At 44.5% G+C, this 20,085-nt stretch overlaps 3 protein-coding genes and 1 non-coding gene across 14 annotated transcripts in view; 2 read left to right on the top strand and 2 right to left on the bottom strand.

Annotated features, from left to right (window-relative positions):
• Positions 1-2,149, bottom strand: part of LRSAM1 (leucine rich repeat and sterile alpha motif containing 1) — a 36,929-nt gene extending 34,780 nt beyond the window's left edge. Inside the window, exons 1-2 of the mRNA XM_039861416.1 lie at positions 2,018-2,149; positions 1,485-1,628 (exon numbers count right to left, since the gene is read on the bottom strand). The gene's annotated coding sequence lies outside the window, so the exon portion shown is untranslated. The remainder of the gene's footprint in view (positions 1-1,484; positions 1,629-2,017) is intronic.
• RPL12 (ribosomal protein L12) lies at positions 2,101-5,733 on the top strand. 2 transcript variants are annotated; one of them, XM_039861428.1, is made up of 7 exons: positions 2,102-2,299; positions 2,881-2,954; positions 3,911-4,009; positions 4,351-4,432; positions 4,931-5,017; positions 5,395-5,507; positions 5,674-5,733. In XM_039861428.1, the coding sequence occupies exons 1-7, from the start codon at positions 2,263-2,265 to the stop codon at positions 5,677-5,679; spliced, it is 498 nt and encodes a 165-aa protein (XP_039717362.1). In that variant the 5' UTR covers positions 2,102-2,262; the 3' UTR covers positions 5,680-5,733. The 2 variants fall into 2 exon arrangements, with proteins under 2 accessions (XP_039717361.1, XP_039717362.1); XM_039861427.1 differs by lacking the exon at positions 5,674-5,733 and having other exon boundaries at positions 2,101-2,299; positions 5,395-5,624.
• Positions 4,725-4,854, top strand: LOC120601800 (small nucleolar RNA SNORA65). Its single transcript, XR_005652562.1, has one exon. It is a non-coding gene; the product is annotated as a small nucleolar RNA SNORA65 (small nucleolar RNA).
• On the bottom strand, positions 5,698-18,740 carry ZNF79 (zinc finger protein 79). 10 transcript variants are annotated; one of them, XM_039861419.1, is made up of 7 exons: positions 18,074-18,739; positions 14,789-14,873; positions 14,448-14,536; positions 12,838-13,069; positions 12,583-12,623; positions 12,200-12,295; positions 5,698-8,929 (listed from the first exon to the last, which is right to left on the bottom strand). In XM_039861419.1, the coding sequence occupies exons 4-7, from the start codon at positions 12,975-12,977 to the stop codon at positions 7,758-7,760; spliced, it is 1,449 nt and encodes a 482-aa protein (XP_039717353.1). In that variant the 5' UTR covers positions 12,978-13,069; positions 14,448-14,536; positions 14,789-14,873; positions 18,074-18,739; the 3' UTR covers positions 5,698-7,757. The 10 variants fall into 10 exon arrangements, with proteins under 10 accessions (XP_039717353.1, XP_039717354.1, XP_039717351.1 ...); XM_039861420.1 differs by having other exon boundaries at positions 14,789-14,835; XM_039861417.1 differs by having other exon boundaries at positions 12,838-12,964; positions 14,448-14,873; positions 18,074-18,740.
• Between the last annotated feature and the right edge of the window lie 1,345 nt (positions 18,741-20,085).

Raw genomic sequence — 20,085 nt, 5'->3', positions numbered from 1 at the left:
GCGCGGTAACGCAGAGCATGCAGCTGATCCGTTGGACTGTAAGTTCCCTGAGGGCAGGAGCTGTGTCCATCTGGACCATCACCCTGTGCCCTGAGCCAGGCATAGCAGGTGCTCACTACTCCTTGTTCTTTGTTGACATAGGCAGAACGATGACAAGCCAGGTGAGCTGGGTGCTGGCCCACATTTGCCACTGGCCACTGGGAGACCTTGGCATACCTTTGCCCTGTTCTGGGCCCCCTTCTCGCCTTCACATTAGATAAGGGGTTGACCCAGAGAAGTTTCCTCAGGCCTTCCTTTGGGGACTCTAACAGACTGGCCTGATGAGTTACTCCTAGTCTCTGAAACACTGTGAGTGGTATCAACAAATCAAACAGGGCATGACATAAACCAGCCATGACCTTGGAGAGCTCAACTACATCACGACTAAAGAAATTTTTTAACTAAAAATTCAAAAGCAATTTTCAGGCACCTTACCACTCTCACAGTTATTATTCCATTTGATTCTCATCACAGTCTTGTTTATAGTGATGAAACTGACAATCATCGAGTTCAGTGACCTGGTTACGCAGCTTGGATTGTAGCAAAACCAGTCTGGAATTCTGCTCTTTTGAGTCCTGATCCTGTGTATTTGCTTAACTCTTTGGTGCTCAAATAACTTCGAATGCACTAAGTATACTGTCGTGAACTCAGAAGCCAGATGCTCACTTGCCTGCCCAGTATCTGCAAATATCAGTGCTTGACAATGGACATCAATGGGCCAGGAAACAATCATCCAGGGAAGCTTAGGGTTAATAGCTTCCCTGGGTTTAAATTCCCTGAAATATAACTGGGTTTGAATCTCAGATCTACCACCTACCAACCATGGCACCTTGGTTTACTGCTGAGTCTCAGTTTTCTCATTTGTAAAGTGAGTAATAATGTTACCTGATTCTATGAGGATCCATTGATTTCATGTGTGTAAAGCCTATAACACAGTACCTGGTACAGAATGACTGCTTAATAAATGTTAGCCACATAGCACCACACACCTAACACACACTTATTCAGGGCCTGCTACAGTTTAAAAATCTAGGGAGAAGAGGGCTAGGGAGGAGATGCAGTTGAAGACAACACCCAGTCCTCAGGGGAAGGGGCAGAGATCACAGGTCTGCGCCCACAGCCAGTGGGCTGTCTGGGGAGCCAGCCAAGACTGCAGAGCTGGCTCAGGCTCCTCTCGTCACCCCACATGACTGCTGGGATGGGGCATAATCTAAAATCAGCGTTCCCCACCTCTTCCCTGATGACAAGCTCTAATCTTCTGCTCCCTAATGACTAACCTTCCCTCACCCCCTCTGTGAAATCCAGTCCTCTCCACCTCCTCCCCTCATCCCCCCCAGGTGAGCTCCTCCCAGCTTGCTCCCCATATCCATCCCCTCCCCCAGCTTCCTGTCCAGATGGGGAGAACCACACTCATCTTCCCCTGGTTGGAGTGGGGAGTGTCCCACCTGGCTTTATGGTTGACAGGTCTCCGACGTTCGTTCCCTCGGGCAGGCCGATCACTCGTAGGGCTTGGTCATGGACGCCGGGTCGCAGACTACCTGGCACGAGCGCCGGCGAATGCGGAGACTGGTCTCCTTCAAACGCAGGAGCTGGGGACCGAAACTCAGAATCTCAGAAAGTCACGCAGACCCTGATGACGAAGTCTGAGACTCCAAGAACTGCAGAATCTTAGAATTAAGAGAACGAATTTGGACCCGAACGAAATTGTTTTGATTAATTAAAATGCACACATCACGAGGGAGTTAAAAAACGAAAAAGGCCGGGGTCACTGTGGCCCTGAGGTCTCCGAATGTGGGTGCGGACTTCTAGGGGAGGGGCGGGGTTCTGGGATTGGGTGACAAGGACCATGGGGTGACCCTCACGATAAGAGAGAATGGGGAACAGCGGGACCCGGGATCTTGGGAGCAGCCCTCTTTTGTCTGCCTCCCAGAGGCGAACTGCCCTGAACCCTCTTCTGAGCCCCCTGGCCACAGCTCACCGAGGTGTCCATCAGGTTCTCCACCCGTTAGCCTCTGGCGCCTGCCCACAAGCAACATGGCGGCAAGGGCGTCGCTGAGAGGCTGGGCGGAGACGGCTACTCTCGCGACAGCTGCGCTTCGCTGCCTATATCCGGCGTGGTCCAAGAGGCTTCCGGTCTTTCTGCTGTCGGCTCGGAGGAGGCTACGGTGCAACTGTCTTCGGTCGTCCCGAATCCGGGTTCATCCGACACCAGCCACCTCCACAATGCCGCCTAAGTTCGACCCCAACGAAGTCAAAGTCGGTGCGTGCTTTAGATGTGGCCAGGGCTGCGGGATGGAGCATCTCTTCTCCCCGCAACCCGTAGAGCCCGCGGCCTCTCCGCAGTTGCTTTTCCCACCACGTCGGGCTTTTTAAAACGCTGCTGCCTGCTAGAGGCCCTTCCGGTGCCACGTTCGGGGCGCTGCGAAGTCTCTTACTCTTTCTGAGCCTCAGCTTCCCCACGTGCAAATGGGGAGGGAGGACCGGACGACCTGTGGCGGCTTTGCAGCCCGCACGCTTTAGGGTAAGGTTTGTCTCCGGCGCTTCCCCACTTAGTTGGCTGGCGGTTCGGCTGCGTCCTCGCCGGCTCGGTGTGGGCCTCGGCAGACGTAGCTGTACCGAAGGCCGCTGTCCCACGTGGCGCTTGGAGCGGCCCACGCTTAAGAAGGTGATGGCAGCGGGGAGGGGGTGGCCTGCCTCGGCTCTCCGCCGAGGCTCTTGGAGCTGTTTTGAAAAAGAGCCGAAAAGTGGCGTGGCTATCCTCGGAACGATGCGTAGAGACCGGTATGGTTGTGAGGCGCCCCCCCACCTCTACAGAGGCATTAATCATTTTTCTTTTCCCAGTGTACCTGAGGTGCACCGGTGGGGAAGTCGGTGCCACATCTGCCCTGGCCCCCAAGATCGGGCCCTTGGGTCTGGTAAGTCTTTCTCGTGGGAGGATGTTTCTTTTGTGAGAGCAGTTATGCTTGGTTTGTGCAAGTACGACCGTATGGAAGATGTCATCGGCGTTGGCGGATATTTGTCCCCGATTAGACCTGAGCCATTGAATTGGCATTAGGTTCTGTGGAAAGGTTATATATGAAAATCGAACTCGGTACTTGGAGTAACTTCTCCAGTGTCTCTTAACCACCGCTGTTAGTGCACCTGATGGGCTGGAAGAGGTCAGGTGTGAGGGTTTTGAAGTCAAGTGGCCTGTGTTTCCTAGTCAAGGATATGGGCGTATTGTTGTTGGGAGGATTAATAAGACCAACTTTACCTATGACCAGCCTCTTGCCTGCTTCTCCATTTTATTTAACTTGGGTTTCTCTCAATATCATTAAGCTTTTATTCCTTGCATAATGGTCTGTCCCAAATACTCTCCCACCTTGGTCTTGCATAACCAGCGTCTTAATAATTTTCTTTGGCCCTTAGCAGGTACTCACTGGGCATACTTATTTAGGCTCGTGGTCACTAGGAAATTCCAAAGTAGCAAGTGTCCACACCCCACCCTAGTAGATTGACTTTGATAGGTTTGACACAGGAACCTGATACCCATCTGTAAAGCTTCCCAGAGGATTCAGATGTAACCAGGGTTGGAAGTTCCTACATTATCACATGGGTCCTTATGAGAAGGTAGGTAGGTAAGGAAGGGACTTTGCCCCATTATGGCCCTGGGCTTACAGCTTACAGCCCTGAACAGTCTTCACCCCAGCCTCATTTTCCCAGTTTATACTGTGGTGATAGGCACACCTTGATTGGATAGGTACAGTTATGTGCTTCAGTTTTCTGTGCTTGATGAGGATTTGAGGTATTGCCAAGTGAGGTAGACTGGGCAGGTTTTCAGGTTGTTGTTAAACTTTGGGCATGATATGATTACATACTTTCATTTCTGCAGTCACCAAAAAAGGTTGGTGATGACATCGCCAAGGCAACCGGTGATTGGAAGGGTCTGAGGATCACAGTGAAACTGACCATTCAGAACAGACAGGCCCAGGTACGTGGTTTGAGGGGTGGTTTGAGGGTAGTTTGGGATTCCTAGGTGGAAGGGTTTTGCTGACATGGCCACCACCCACCAGTGGTGAGAGCAATTTTATCTGGGGAGGGATCTTTGACCCTGGACCATGGTCAAAGATAAAGTCTCATATATTCTCACTTGTGTGACATTGGGTCAATCACTTTGTCTCTTCAGGACGTTTCAGACTGAAAATTATTTGAGAACGTATAAGCAAATCCAGTGTCTAGCCCGTGCGTGGTCTCTTAAGAACCAAGTTGTGTGGCAGTATTGTAATTAGAGGGTGGCACAGGTCTTGTTCACATTGAGATTCTTTTTTGCAGATTGAGGTAGTACCTTCTGCCTCTGCCTTGATCATCAAAGCCCTCAAAGAACCACCAAGGGACAGAAAGAAGCAGAAAAACAGTGAGTAGCTTTTTCTCTGGTAAACTGAGGGTTTATGAGTGGTGGTGTCTACTTGTAGTTAGTGCTTGATACCTAGTGCATGTTTTCTATAACCAGACCTAGGGATGGCTTGGGGACTTGATGTTAAACTGTTACAGAGCCAGGCACTATCAGGTGCCATACAGGAAGGAAATAGGCAGGGTGAAGCACCTGAAAATGATGACCAATAATTAGGAGAGACTGCTGAGCTGGATGACACTCTGAGTCTCTTCTACATAAGATTAGTAGACTTGGTTTTGCCATAGCCTAGCCACCCGCCACTGCACCTGACCAGTTCTCTGTTGGCTGGTGCAATCCAGTGGTGAGCTGATAGTAAACCCCAGCTTAGGAAACAGGGTTGTTCTTCATGTGGATGACTCTGTGCCGAGAGCATGGGAACATCTGGAAATGGCTGAGGGAGGACATGTGGTCTACTCTGGTCTTGGCTTGTGACAAAGCTTCAGCTGTTTTTTTCTGCAGTTAAGCACAGTGGAAACATCACTTTCGATGAGATTGTCAACATTGCCCGACAGATGCGGCACCGATCTTTAGCTAGAGAACTCTCTGGTAAGAGCACGGCACGGGTGTTATTCACCGAGTAGCATTTCCCTTCTCATAGGGGATGCTATTCTGTAAAACCTAAAATGTGGGGCATAGCGTCCTTTGGGTTTGAAAGAATGCCTTGATCATGGGGAAGATTTTGGGCTGGTTGTGTTCAATCTGGGTATCAAGGATTCTGTGAAGTCTGAATTTAGGGCTCACACAACAAAGTAGAGCTCTGAATTTTGGAATAGGGGAGCAGGGATATTCCTAGTATTTTATAAAATAAGTTATTCCTCTCTTTGGCTGTTGGTGAAACCCAAAGTATTTCCCTAATGGTATCTGAGGATTGTGAGGAGCTGGAGCTGACAGCCCCATCTGATGCCACTTTTTCTTAATTATAGGAACCATTAAAGAGATCTTGGGCACTGCCCAGTCTGTGGGCTGCAATGTTGATGGTCGCCATCCTCATGACATCATAGATGACATCAACAGTGGCGCAGTGGAATGCCCAGCTGTAAGTAACTGCTGCATCAGTTTCATTTGCTTAAAATCTGGGTGAAAGCTGGAGAGGAGCTAATGTATTCATGGAGATGAGCTGGAAAGTTCTAGAAATGGTCAGTAATGGGGTTGAGGTTTTTTTTGTCCCGTCACTGATAGGATTTTTTTTTTCTTTCCCACAGAGTTAAGAACTGCAAAGGAAACTATTTCAATTAAAGATCATTTATTTGATAACCACTGGACTTTTCGATGTGGTCTCTTCCCTGGGGGAGCTAGCTCCCTGTGGTCAGATGGTGGTTAGTGGGGCCAAGGTAGCAGAACCTGTGGAAGTAGCAGTCCGGGCAGTACATTCCCTCTGTGGGACTAGCTCAGGAAAGACATCTAGAAAGCAAGTCTCAGTGCTTTTTGTAGAGACATTCATGGCGCTCTAAGAAATCTTGGCCAGAAGGAAAATTTGTAATTCAGCATAAGTAAATGGGATGAAGCTCTTCATTCCAGACCAAGTTCATCATTGGAGAGTTGGGGCCCAGGGCCCATAATTCAAGATTCAGTAATTGGTATTTATTTTAGTGAATAGCTGGGGGTCAGAGTCACTGATGGAACAAAGAAATCTGACCTTATCATGACTCCCTGACTGGTCCTGAGGTTGTGTGAAATGGGGGTAGAGTTTGTGTCTAAAGTGAGCTGCAGTTCTTGTCCTGCCATTCTCTGAATCCGTTGATCTTCCAGTGTATATTTTCCGTCTTTCTCAAGTCTTCCTCATTTTCCCTTAGTTCTGTTCTTTCTGAATCACGTTAAGAGCTTATCACTTTCGGTTAAGTGAATGGACACCTGGGCACTGGGACAAGCCATACCTGAATAGCTTGAAGCACCACCTGGAAGGTGGTTCTGGTCACTACCCTAAAGGGAGTTGGGGATGATTAACTTGAGAACTTCATTTTCTTCTATTTGTCACCAGGCCCTTTAGTGGAAAGGATGACCTGAGAATTGGGGTGAATGAAGGGGTAGAGTGAGAATCCCAGGACACGGTACCAAGTCACCCAAGCAATCAAAGCTAGAGGCCTTGGGTGAGGGATGGTTGACACAAGGTCCCCTTATAGGAGAACACTAGTAATGGGAAGTCTATGTCTGAAATCAGACACTTAACCCAGGGCCAAGGGAGCATACTGGAGTTTTATAGGTGCTAGGATGCGGTCACACCACTGGGATATGAGATGGGTTATAAATATCAAGGGCAGGACCCAGGTGAGTGCCAAGGAGAAAGGAAGCAGGCCAAAGGTAAAAATACTGATCAAAGGAAACAACTTCTCTAGAGAGGGGAAGGATGTGAAGATGACCCACCGGCCTCTGAGCCAAGGTAACATGGCTATCATTAGGTTGTCCCTCCCTGTTAGGGTCTCCACAGGAAGGCATGTGCCTTATGGAGAGGTTTCAGCACCTTCCATCTGATGGCCTCAACCTCACTGTCCTCCTGAGACTTCCATAGCAGTAACAAGCGCTGGAACAGGTTCTAACAGTGGGCACTGCGGTGTTCCCCGAGTTGCAGCCTTTCCCAGATTTCAATGTCTTTAGCATTAGGGAGTGAATCCCTTCCCAGCCCCCAATGAGAGCACATTTAATGGTTGGCCTTAGAATCCTCCTTACTTGAATTTACTCCTCTAGATCAGATACCTTAGTAGCCCCATTAAAAGAAATGCTCTTTCCTGGCCAATGTACTTGTTTCTTTGGCAGGAGCCCTCATTCAAGGAGTTATTTAAGCTTATGGAAGATGTTAACCCATTTCCCATTTGCCCCGAGGATGAAGACTCACCAGCGGCGCTTGTGGCTGCAGCATTTACCCCGATAACTCGCTGTTATGGTCCTAACCTTACCCCCAAAGTTTGCCACAGAATATCTCGCTTTTATTATTATTGCATCGCTGTAGTATATCGATATTGTTTGGAAACAAATGACATTCTATTTATAGCATTGTTTTTGGTAGTGGTATTTCCATTTACAAAATACAGTGATTCTCGATTGCTGAAAATGTCAAATCCTAGAAAACGCAGCATTCTTACATGTGATGTTAATGATGCTGGCAGCAAGCTATACTTTTTTAAATGGAAAAGGGTTAAGAGCTCCTGAGGCCTTCCACATGCAGTATGTAGAGCTGACTTTATTAAAGGCGCATGTGGCTCTGGGCTACAGACTAAAAGATGTCTCCAGGTGCTTTCAGGTTACCTGCATTTACCTGTCAGGTCCCTATCCACATTGGGCATGTTCCCAGTCACTCTCCAGCATGGAGTCGCTGATGTCTAATGAAAGCTGAACTACATCTGAAGGCCTTTCCACACTGGCTGCACTGGTAAGGTTTCACGCCAGTGTGAATTCTCTGATGCTGACTAAGAGATGAACTCTGGTTAAAAGCTTTTCCACACTCATTGCATTCGTAGGGTTTCTCCCCAGTATGGATTATGTGATGTCGAATGAGGGCTGAGCTCTCACTGAAAAACTTCCCACATTCATTACACTTGTATGGCTTCTCTCCAGTGTGGGTCTTTTGGTGGATTATAAGATTGGTACTTTGGCTGAAGGCCTTCCCACACTCACTGCACTTGTATGGTTTCTCCCCCGTGTGAGTCCTCTGGTGGTTGGTGAGGTTTGCGCTCTGGCTGAAGGCTTTCCCACACGTGTTGCATTTGTAAGGTTTCTCTCCCGTGTGGATCCTCTGATGCTGAATAAAGGCCGCACAGTAGCTGAAGGCCTTCCCACACGCGCTGCACTCGTAGGGCTTCTCCCCTGTGTGTGTCCTCTGGTGGTTGGTGAGGTTGGCGCTGTGACGGAAGGCCTTCCCGCACTCACTGCACTCGTAGGGCTTCTCCCCTGTGTGAATGCGCTGATGCTGAACGAGGGCCGAGCAGTCACTGAAGGCTTTCTCACATTCTGTACACTTGTAGGGCTTCTCTCCAGTATGAGTTCTCTGGTGTTTTGTGAGGTTTGCATTCTGGCTGAAGGCTCTTCCACACTGGCTGCATTTATAAGGTTTCTCTCCGGTGTGAACCCTCTGGTGCTGGATGAGCGATGAGCTCTGGCTGAAGGCCTTCCCACACTCGCTGCACTCGTATGGCTTCTCCCCGGTGTGGCTCTTCTGATGCTGAGAAAGGGAGGAACAGTAACTGAAGGCTTTGCCACATTCATTGCACATGTACGGTTTCACTCGGTGAGATTTAATGACATCTGAACCCTTCGTGAAGCCCTTCGTTTGTGGTTCACGTTTACAGGGCCTCACTTCCGTAGGAACTCTCTGTTGAGGAGAAAGGACTGGTCTCAGATTGCAGCTTTTCCCCAGGTCACTGTTCCTGTGATTTGACTTCGCAGGGGACACCTCTACACTTGTGTCTTGGCATGATTCCTCAGAAATGTCTTGTTCCGGTGGTGACTGAGATACAATCTTCCGGTCTGAAAAAAATTTAGGCAATTAAAAAGATTCCTGTGGTGGAAGAAAAGATACTTCTGAAATACAAAAGGCTGAAGTTCGGCTGAGCTCTTATGCAGACAGGTTTACTACTTCACTTCCTTTCACTCAGAACGTTACCGATCTCTTCTTTCTGTTCTAAACCCTGTGTAATGACGAGGTGGCTTTGGGTTTTAAGATAGATATATTAGCACCCTTTAGTCCATTCTCCCAAACGCAAAGGGATGAAATTTACCCTAATCCTCTACCTCAGATGCAATATTCGTTTTCTTTTTTTGATACTCATCTGCTTTTGCCAAGTACTGAGTCTTAATAATTCTGTATGGATTTGGGCAATCTGTTTACGAGGTTTAAATAATTCACTTTAAAGAGCTGATAAACAGTGCTAGCAACATGAATATTTTCACTTAAATCAAGATGTCAAAAAATGGTTATTTCTAGAGTGCAGCAGCATAGAATATCTCATGCACTGATACAGCTGCAGAAATTGGGACCACTTTTCTGGAAAACAGTGTGGTTTCTTAATTCTCAGTCCCCATCCCTGTCTGCCCAAACCTGCCATCTCCCTCCCCTCTGGCAATTATCTGTTCTCTATGAGTTCGTTTGTTTCATTTTGTTCATTCTATATAAGTGAAACCAAATGGTATTTGTCTTCCTCTGTCAGACTTAACATAATGCTCTTGAGTTCCATCCATATTGTTGCAAATAGCAAGTTTTTTTGTGGTTGAGTAACATTCTATATGTACTACATCTTTACCCGTTCATCTATCCATGGACAACTATACTGGATATGTCACGGGCTGGTGATCTCTCTCTTGAATATACCATTTCACGCTCTCCTGGATTGTACGATGTCACTACTGAGAAATCTAATTAATAATCTGATGGGTTTTCCTTTGTAGTTTACTGTCTTTTCCCCTGGCTGCCTTGAGAATTCTCCTTCATTTAACCCATTTCCCGTTGGCCCCGAGAATACCTGCCAGTGGCACCTGCAGCTGCAGTGTTTACCCCGAGATGCCTCACGTTGCAGTCCTGATCTTACCCCCAAAGTTTGCCATGAAATATCTTGCTTTTATTATTACTTTCCCATTGTTCTAGTATATCAATAGTTTTTAGAAACAAATGACATCATTGTATTTATAGCATTTTGTTTTTAGTAGTGGTATTTCCATTTACAAAATATAGTAATTCTCGGTTGCTGAAAATTTCAAATCCTAGAAAACAGCATTCCTGTGTGTGATGTTAAAGTGATGCTGGCAGTGAGCTGCACTTTTTTTTTTTCTAAATGGGAAAAGGGTTAAACTTTTGAGTTTTAATAGGTGTCTTGGAGGTCTTTTTGCATTGAGATAATTATATTTTGTTAGCTTCTTATGCTCAACAGTCTACTTCCTTTCTAGGTTTAGGAAGTTCTCATCAATTATCTGAATAGGCTTTGTTCCCTTCTCCCTTTTCTGAGGTACCCGTTATTCTTATGTTCTTTCTAATGAAGTCAGATAGTTCTTATAGAGTTCTTTAATTTTTTAAAGCTTTTAGTTCTTCCTTTAATCTGAGTCATTTCTATCTTCGGGCTTGCTCATTGTTTTCTATCTGGTTTGCTATTTCCAATGATCTCAAATGCATTCCTCATTTCATTTATTGAGTTCTTCAGTCTCCCATTTTGGTTCTTTTTATAGTTTCGGTCTCTTCAGTAAAGTACTCCTTTTGTTCATTAATTTCATTCCTGAGCTCACTGAACTGCCTGTGCATTTTAGGTAGTGGACTCTTGTTTAGATACTGTTTGATCTTGACAATTCAGCAGGATGTCAGAGTTCTTTGTTTTCTAGTAGATGGTGATATATAGTGCAAGTTTGTTTTTCTTACTTGTGCTACTTGCACCTCTGAGAAACAGATCTCTGCTGGCCCGTAGTGTGGGGGCACACCCCAACTCCTGTTATTACCGTGTTAGGTGGGGCTGCAGAAGCCACCAAACTGTATCTGTGGACACTGTCCTTATCTTACCCCATCCCATCTCTCCTGTGCATTCCAGTATGCCCACCTTCAAATGTACTGATGTGTGGACCTCTCAGGAACGTCTGTTGGATTACAGGTGTCTGATTTGTAAATTTAAGGGGCGATACAAAGCAATCTTCTCAAAACTGCCATGATGCTGATGTTACCACCTATATTTTCTTATTTTTAGTTTTGGCCTTTTCCACTGAAAGTCCCTTTAACTTTTTTTTTTTCAATGCTGGTTTGGCTTTTGCTTTTCAGGGAAACTATCCTTCAATTCTGAATGATAAACTTGCTGGGTATTCTTGGTTATTGTTTTTTTCCCCTTTCATCATTTCGAGTAAATCATACCATTCCCTTCTGGCCTGAAAATCAGCCAGTAGTCTTATGGGGGATCCTTTGTACATTACCAGCTGCTTTACTTTTGCTGTTTTAAGATTCTCTAACTTTTGGCATTTTCTTATGTGTCATGGTGTGGGCCTATTTGGGCTCATTTTGTTTGGGACTCTGTGCTTCCTGGATTTGGATGTCTCTTACCAAACTGGGAAGTTTTCAGCCAGTATTTTTTTAAATTGGTTTCCTGTCTCTTCTGGGATTCCTATGATTCTAATGTTAGTATACTTGATGTTGTTTTGGAGGTCCCTAAAACTCAGTTTTTACAATCCTTATTTTTATTTCTGTTGGTCTGATTGGTTGATTTCCACTAACTTGTGTTCTAGCTCGCTGACTCTTTTGCATCAACAAATCTGTTGATTCCCTCTAGTGTATTTTTAGTATTTTTAGTGTATCAGTTAGTCTTCAATTCTGACAGGTTTTTATATTTCTCTTTATCCAAGTTCTCAATGAGTTCATCTATTCTTTTCCTGAGTGCTTTGAGCATCCTCATAACCAGTGTTTTGAACTCTATTTCATTTAGTTCTTTTTTTGTTCTTTTTTCTCCTGTTCTTTTATTCGGGACATATTTCTCTGTCTCCTATATCTGATGCAAATTCATTTCTCAGCGCCTCAACACATGTTGTGGCCCAGAATGTTTCTCCCCGAAACACTCACATGGCTTGCTCATTCTCTTCCTTCAGATCTCAACTCCAGTGTCACCTCAAAGTGGTCTTTCCTATTCATCTGATCTAAAATATAGCTCCTACCCTCTCTATATTCCCATTCTTACCTTGGTACCCCCAGTCACTGTTTCCTTATTAAACGCACTAATGTGTTTCAAAGGGCTTTTGCTTCCCATACTCTCACTGGCTTAGTGCTTACTAATGTACCTGGACAGGTAGTTCTTAGACCATTTCCCTCCAATATCCACGGGCCTTCCCTTTGTTCCAACTGGGAGTTCATGCCAGGTTGGGAAACTGGAAGTCCTATTCAAGTGGGGGAAAAACAAGCTTTAGAGATTTGTCCTAAGTATAAACAGCTACCCAGAACTCAGGGGAGTGGAAACAGGCTAGTTAGGTCATTAATTTCATTCATTCAACAAATATTTGAGTACTTAGTTGGTGCTGGGAACTAGGGGATATAGCAGTAAATAAGACAGATAAGGTGCCAGTGTCTTGGTAAAGCATTTCTGGAAGAAGCTACAGAAACAGCCTCAGGAGGGGGTCAAACCAGGAGTCCATAAAGCAAGCTATTTAGGAAGATGGGAACTTACTGAATATGGAGAGAACTGGCCTGAAGGTTACCCCAGCCCTCCTGGGAAATAAAAAAATGGTGAGATGCAGTCTCTGGGGGAAGCAAAATGAAAATGCCTATCTTCCCACCAAGAAGGCCGAGACCTTTCCCTGGGGAAGCGGGAAGGAACAAACATCCCTCTGGGGTGTCGGAACAATTTGGGATCACTCAACACTGGAAAGTGCCACGGGTTTTCAGAACTGAGCAGATTCTATATTTTAAATACTTTCCTTACCCAGTAGGACCAGGTTCCTGGACTTGTCTGGGATTCCCTCCTTGAACTTGTCCCTTGGAGCAGGGACCAAGTGTCTCCACTGTTCGTGGGTGAAAGCCACAGTCACATTGCTGAAGGGCATGGATCCCTGAAACAAACATGTCGTCTTTCCCAGTGACCTTAGGAAAGGAGGTGGAGAGGGGGCGGGAGGCTGGTGGCTCTGGGTAAAATGGCTAGCAGGCCTAGAAAAGGTCTGAAAAAATTCAGGGCTCTGAGTAGTTCAGAAAAAAAAACTTATGTGCTTATTAACACTATATTGGATATTGATACACAAAAATAAATAAAATACAGTCTCACATTTGTAATTCTGGTAGACTTACATATGAATAAATAGAAAACACGTATATACGTGAATGTTAGTTGGGCAGAAACTAACAGCTGCTTGGGAATTAAGAGCCGATATAGAAAAACAAAAACTAGAATGTGTGAGTTTATGAAATGAGGAATCAGGTGCAAATTAGGAAAGGAATATGAAAACAATGTTTCAGAACATTTAATAAGTATCCCCGTGAACTCAGACATCACACAGTATCAGCAGGAGAGCCAGGCACATAACACTACTACCTGTAACAATGTGTCAGAGATGGACAGACCAGTTTATAAGATAATAGAAGAGGAATCCTAGGTGGATGGCAGGCAGGAGGATAATCAGGTAAGACCACAGAAAATAATCACTGAGCTGGTCTTATAGGAGGAAATTCCTCGGCAGGGGCAAGAGAAGACTGTTCAAGGCAGGGGAGGCACCAGGAGCAGAGGCAAGAGTGTCTGATCTGTCATGAACCAAATAACAAACAATTCATAAAGGAAAAACTGTAGGAAGTTCAAGGAGAAGTTCAAAATACAGCTATGAGAGATGTTAATTCAGTTGATAGGTAATACAAAATAAAGGTATGGAAGAACTGAGCAATTTAATAAGGTTGAGCTAATAGTGCTGTCAAACTCTACACCCTGCAGTCACACTACACCTGGGTGTTTTGTGTTGACAAGAGACATAGACTCTGTCCCCGGGGAGCACAGACCAACCAAATGGGCAAAGAAACCAAAGTCACAATTTTGGAAAACCCAAAAATAAGACCCACAGCCAAAACCTTTCAATAAGAAAAGAAAAAAGTTAGGGATTCAAGTGATTCAAAAAATGAATTTTAAGTATAAGGAAAACAAACAAAAAAACTAATAAAAAGTTGTCAATAAAGAGTAGAACTGATGAGGAAATTTAAGAGTAGACTTTCTAAAAATGACAACAGACCAATACCTAGTCTAGTCAAAAAAGTAGGCAGGGGAAGAAGACAGCTTCTACCCGCAGGATTATACAACGGAATATATCAGAAATTCTGTAGAACATGCTAAATGAAATGGGGGAAATTTTAATCAAATTCTACAATGTGGAAAAGGTTATAAAGCAGGACAAACCCATTTTGGGGAAAATATGTCTGAACATAAACCAATTTTAAGGGGAGGGGTGCATGTTTTCTGTATTCAGGTTTTCTACAATGAATATGAATTCCTTTTGTAATTAAGGAGAAAAAACCCCTTAATAAGAGGCTGCCTCTCAGAGTAAATTTCCAACTCACATGGGGCCCAGCTGGAAGGAGACCAGCCACCATTCCTTCCTCTCCTGCACTTTCCTCTTGGGCAAGGGTAGTGTGCAGAGAAGGTGGTTCTGGAGAAAGAGAAAGACAGAATGAGGCATAAAAGTTTACAGCTCACCAAGCTGGAAGGTCTCACATTCTCACTCTGAGGAGGGGGTTCAAAGGTCATTGAAGGTTCCAGGGCACTGGGGCTGAATTTGCAGACCCGCATTAGGATGTAAATTTTCCCATTTTTCCTACCTTAGAAATCCCATCAATTTAGTCAGACATAGGGAGGTTTTAGAGTACAACAAACTCTCAAGTATCCCAAATCCACCACTTACCTGCAGTGTGCAAATCACGTAACCTCTCTAAGTCTCATTTTTCTCATCTGTAAAATGGGGATAATAATCCCTTGTAAAGTTGTTGCTGTGAAGATTAAAGGAAAATGCAAATAAAGCAATTGGCACAATGCCTAGCATGTAAGTATACAGTTTACAAATATCGCCTATTCTTTGGATAAAGTGTCTCCGTGAATTTAAGACATTTGCCTAATTAAAAGAAGGGGTCATGACCAAGTGGAATTCAACCCAGGAACACAGGTTCGTTCAGTGTATGATCTACATGAGACACCATATTAATACAAAGGAAAAAATTCCACATGGTCATCTCAAACACCAAAAAGGCCGTTTTACAAAATCTGACACTTTCATGATAAAATACATTCTGCAAACTAAGAACACAAGGGAACCGCCTTCACCTGAGAAGGCATCTGTCAAAATCCCAGAGCTAACATCACACTTGATGGCGAAAGCCCAATGCTGTCCCAAGGTCTGAAACAATGTCTGCTCCTGCCACTCCTATTCACTATTGCACTGGATGGTCTAGCCAGGGAAATTAGGCAAGACAAAAGAAAAAAGGCATCCAGATCGGAAAGGAAGAACTAAAACTATCTCCTTGTGACATGATTTTGTATATAGAAAATCTTAAGGAATCCACAAAACTCATGGATAAACAAGGTCACAAAAAAACTCACAGATAAACAAGATACAATATGAACACAATAAACAGACAACCCACTTAAAAATGGGCAAAAGATTTGAATAGACATTTCTCCAGATGTATTTCTATATACTAGCAATGAACAAGTGAAAAGTGAAAATAAAAAAATTCCATTTACAAGAGCATTAAAGAATAAAATATCTAGGAAAAAATAAAATGCAAGACATGCACATTAAAAACTACCAATGTTTTGAGTCAATGCAATCCCTATCAAACCCAGATGACTCTTTTACAGAAATTGATAAACTGATCTTAAAATTCATATGGAAATGCAAGGGACCCAGAATTTATTTGATGTTTACAGTTACAGTCCCACGATCTGGAAAAAGAAGGAATTGAAGGACTCATTCACAATATCAAAACTTTCTACAAAACAGTAATTAAAATATTGTGATACTGGTAAAAAGATAGACATAGATCAATGGAAGAGAACTGAAAATAAACATTTATGGACAACTGAATTTTCAACAAGAGTGCCAAGAAATAAAATGGGGTAAGAATAGCCTTTTCAAAAAATAGTGCCGGGACAACTGTGTATCCCCATAAAAAATAATGAAGTTATTAGACTCCTACCTTGCACCACTAATAAAAATTAACTCAAAATGGATCAAAGACCTAATGTAAAAGCTAAAACTCCTAGGAGAAAATATAAGTATAAATCTTTATGACGTCTAATTGGTAATAGTTTCTTAGCTATGGCACCAAAAGCACAAGTAACAAAAGAAAAAATAAATTGAATTTCATCAAAATTAAAAACTTTGTGCTTCAAAGGATACAAGAAAGTGAAAAGATAACCACAGAATGGAAAAAAAATTTCTCCAAATCATTTATCTTCTAAGGGCCCAGTATCCAGAATATATAAATATATTACAATTCAATAAAAAGACAACCTACTTTCAAAATGGGCAAAGCATCTGAATAGCTATTTCTCCAAGCAAGATATGCAAATAGACAAGAAGTTCATGAAAAGATGCTCATCATAAATCACTGGAGAAATGCATATCAAATGATAATGAGATATCACTTCACACACACTAGATGGCTAAAATAAGATGGAAAACAGTGCTGATGATGTAGGGTAATTGGAACATTTGATGCTACTGGGAATGTAAAATGGTGCAGCCATTGTGGAAACATTTGGCAGTTCCTAAAAAAAAGTCAGCCGTTTGACAGCAATTCCTCTCCTAGGTATAGACCCAAGAGATATGAAAACATCCACACAAAAACTTGTGCACTCATGTTCACAGCATTATTCATAATAACCAAAACTGGAAACCACTCAAATGTCCATCAACTGAAGAGATAAAATGTGGTATATCCATATAATGGAATATTAGCCATAAAGAGGTACCAGGTACATTCATTCATGTTATAACACAGATGAAACTTGAAACTATGCTAATTGAAAGAAGTTGGATATATGTTGTATGATTCTATTTTTATGAAATGTCCAGAATACGCAAATCCATAGGGACAGAAAGATTAGTGGTTGCCAGGGACTAGGGGGAAGGGGGAATAGGGAGTGGTTAATGGGTATGGGTTTCTTTTTGAGGTGAAGAAAATGTAGAATTAAATAGCAGTGACAGTTGTACAACTTTGCAAATATACTAAAACCCACTGACTTTTATACTTTAAAAGTGATTATTGGTCTAATATATGGTGATAGAAGATTTGACTCTGGGTAGTCAACAATGCAATATTGAATTGTACGCTTGAAACTTATATAATTTTATCAACCAGTGTCACCCCAATAAATTAAAAAAATGATTATAGCATGTGAATTATGCCTCAATTAAAAAAATAGAGGTGGTACAGTCCTCAGAAACAGAAGTAATAGGTATGGATACCGGTCTTGGTACAGACCGTATGTTACTGAGCTGTCCCTAACTCCACTCTGTCCTTCCTTTTTAGTAGTATAGAGAGGACAAAACCTGCTTGCGTCTCAGGTCTCTGGGGAAGGCAACATGAAATGCTAGTTGTCAAATCTGACTTTGAAGGTACCCCCTGATCTAAGGGAGGATGACACGAGCCTTGGCAGTTTAGATTAAATGCACATTTGTTCTGTAAGGCATTCAAGATGCTTTCAATACGTTTTATTTGATGTTTACAGTTCCTAGAGGTAGACGAGGTACTTAATGTTATTTTACCCTTCCCTCCATGAAGAAACAGGTTAAGAGACCTGGCAACTAGCCCACAACTTAAACGGCTCCTAAACACAACTTCACAATCCAACTGGGTTCGACCCGCCCTCAGTCGTGGGAGGAGCCAATAGGCTCCTGTTTAGAGCATCCTTGGCTGCTTCAAGAGCTGAAAGATCAGAAGCAATAGAGGAGACCCTAAGTACGTCCCATGTTCCTTCCATTTCTCTCAAAGATGCTATTGGTCCACCAAGCAGGTCGGGGTAAAAGGGTTGGATACTCAGGTTATCCAGTCCTGAGCGCCTCAAACATTTTTGACCCCAAAATTCTTCATTCAAAGGATCGTTCCCAAGTGGAAAGGGTAACCGCAGAGTTCTGGTCTGTATTAGTGAGCAAGCTGGAACAAACCGTTCCCTCCACACTTCTCACCTTCCCCCAGCATTTGGGTCTCACCACGCGCCACCGCCTCCCAGCAGGTCTCTGGGTGTCCGCGTCGCTTCACTGTAGCCCCAGCCCCGCCCTGCGGGCCTGCTCCAAACTGCTGGACTCTTCTCTCCGAGGCTGGGTCTGAGCCTGCGGTGCTGGGCCCTGGGCGCCCTGATGGGGCCTGTCCAGCGGGTCTTTCACTGTCTCCCCAGCCGCATAGCCAGGTCTGGGCTAGGGAGCCCGAGGCGCAAACAACGACTGGGTCTCAAGCAAAACGGCGCGTGTAGAAACAGCCGCCGGCTACCGGCGCGAGCTCCAACTGCGGTTGCAGGTACTGCCAAACGCCAGGTCCTGCTCTCGCGCCAAAGGGGGCGCGCCGGAATCGCGCCACTTCCGGTCATGCGCACATGCCTCCCCCGGACCCGTTCTCCAGAAATCCCTGGGCGCCCTATCCCGGCCAAAGCTTTTTTTCTCTCTTTGTGCCGGTTTTGTGGCCGGCGCACCGTCGTGGACCGTGCTTCCCATAGAGGCTTCCGCCAGTTCTTGCTCCGAGGCTCTGTTTCCCATCATGCTTTTAGCCCATACTTTTCAGTTCTACGGGAACCCTACGGCTGGGCCCTCAGAGGGAAAGCTCCTTGGGCCCGAAAGGTCCTGGGAGTGGCAGTTTTAGGGCAGGCGCAGCTCTACAAGATCTACACTAGTGCTGGGCGCCTGGTATTTTTTCAGTGGTCCATAGTTTTCAGAACCGCGGATGGTCGGGGTTCTCGCCTTCCTGGACCTTCAGGTCAGACCCAAACCAGCCACCTCCGAGGTTCTCTTGAGCCCTTCTAAATTTAGGAAGAGTAAAAACGAGGGCCCCTGAGTGTGAACAGGGCAGCCACCGTTGTGGCGGGAATGATTCTGAGACCCACAGAGCCAATCGAGATTAATTATGAGCCTTTACTAGCCGGCCGGCGACTCTACCCCGCAGGGTTAGAGGAGATCAGCCCTGAGCTTCCCGAGCAGGCTGCTTATAAGGTTTTTTTACTACATCTTTGAATGAATAGATGACGAGAAGCAGAAGTTAGTCGTTAACTCTTTGTACACAGATAAATGTATTCAGGGGAACTCCCAGCAAACAGGGCCTAATAGACAGTTTTATTACCTTTGCCTTGGAATGTTGCGCTTCCCCCTGGGGCTGGCGCCCGGGGATATCACCTCCCTGCAATTGAGTTACTGCTCTCCCTAGGAGATGTTTTCTGGAGATACCTCCTCCCTGAAACTGGAGAATTTCCACCTTTACACCACAAGCTGGTGGTCTGGCACTCTATTTAAAATAAAGTATAAAATCTTATCAGTGGGAGGGAACTTCAGTAATTTCGTGGGCAGGAACACACTTTAATCGTGTTTGATCAGCACTGTTGTGAGAGGAGATTCCTGAGTATTCTGTCCCATGGAGTCTGTGCCAGGGGATACTTTAGTGGGCTCCCGTAGATCATTGATGAAATGTCCCTTGAAGCCTGTTGAAATTCTTCACTACCTAAGAAATTTTCTGACGGCTTACTCAGTTTTAGAGGCATTTTGACGTTAAGAAGATGGAATGCGTTACCTGGGAAGCAGAAATGAGTTTGGGGGTCCTAAGGCTTTTTCGTTTTGTGCTGTCTATCCCTTTTGGTTATAGCTGGTCGCGTTTTTGCCAATATGATTCTCTTAACTTTGTGGATCCCCCAAGAATCTGATAATGATGAACTAGAAATTTAAGCAAACATAATCAGTTGGGAGGGTCTATGGGAGGAGCTAGGGCTTATGGAAGTTCTTGGGCTCTACATAATCACAAGAACCATACAGGAAGAACTCTTAAACGTTTTAATAAAGCTCTATGGTTCTAACTTGCCCTTCCATTAACTTCCTTTTCCTTTTTATAAATACCCGTCCGTCTTGGTGCACAGGCCAGAGTGTGCACGTGGCTTGCCATGTTTGCATGTTCTGGGTTGCAATCTTTTCTTTTTCCCGAATAAATCCTTTTGGTGATGAAA

The sequence above is a fragment of the Pteropus medius genome, unplaced genomic scaffold (genome assembly GCF_902729225.1).
Source record: "Pteropus medius unplaced genomic scaffold, Ma_sr-lr_union100, whole genome shotgun sequence".
Taxonomy (NCBI): Eukaryota; Metazoa; Chordata; class Mammalia; order Chiroptera; family Pteropodidae; genus Pteropus; species Pteropus medius.
This window is presented reverse-complemented; position numbering and strand designations above follow the sequence as displayed.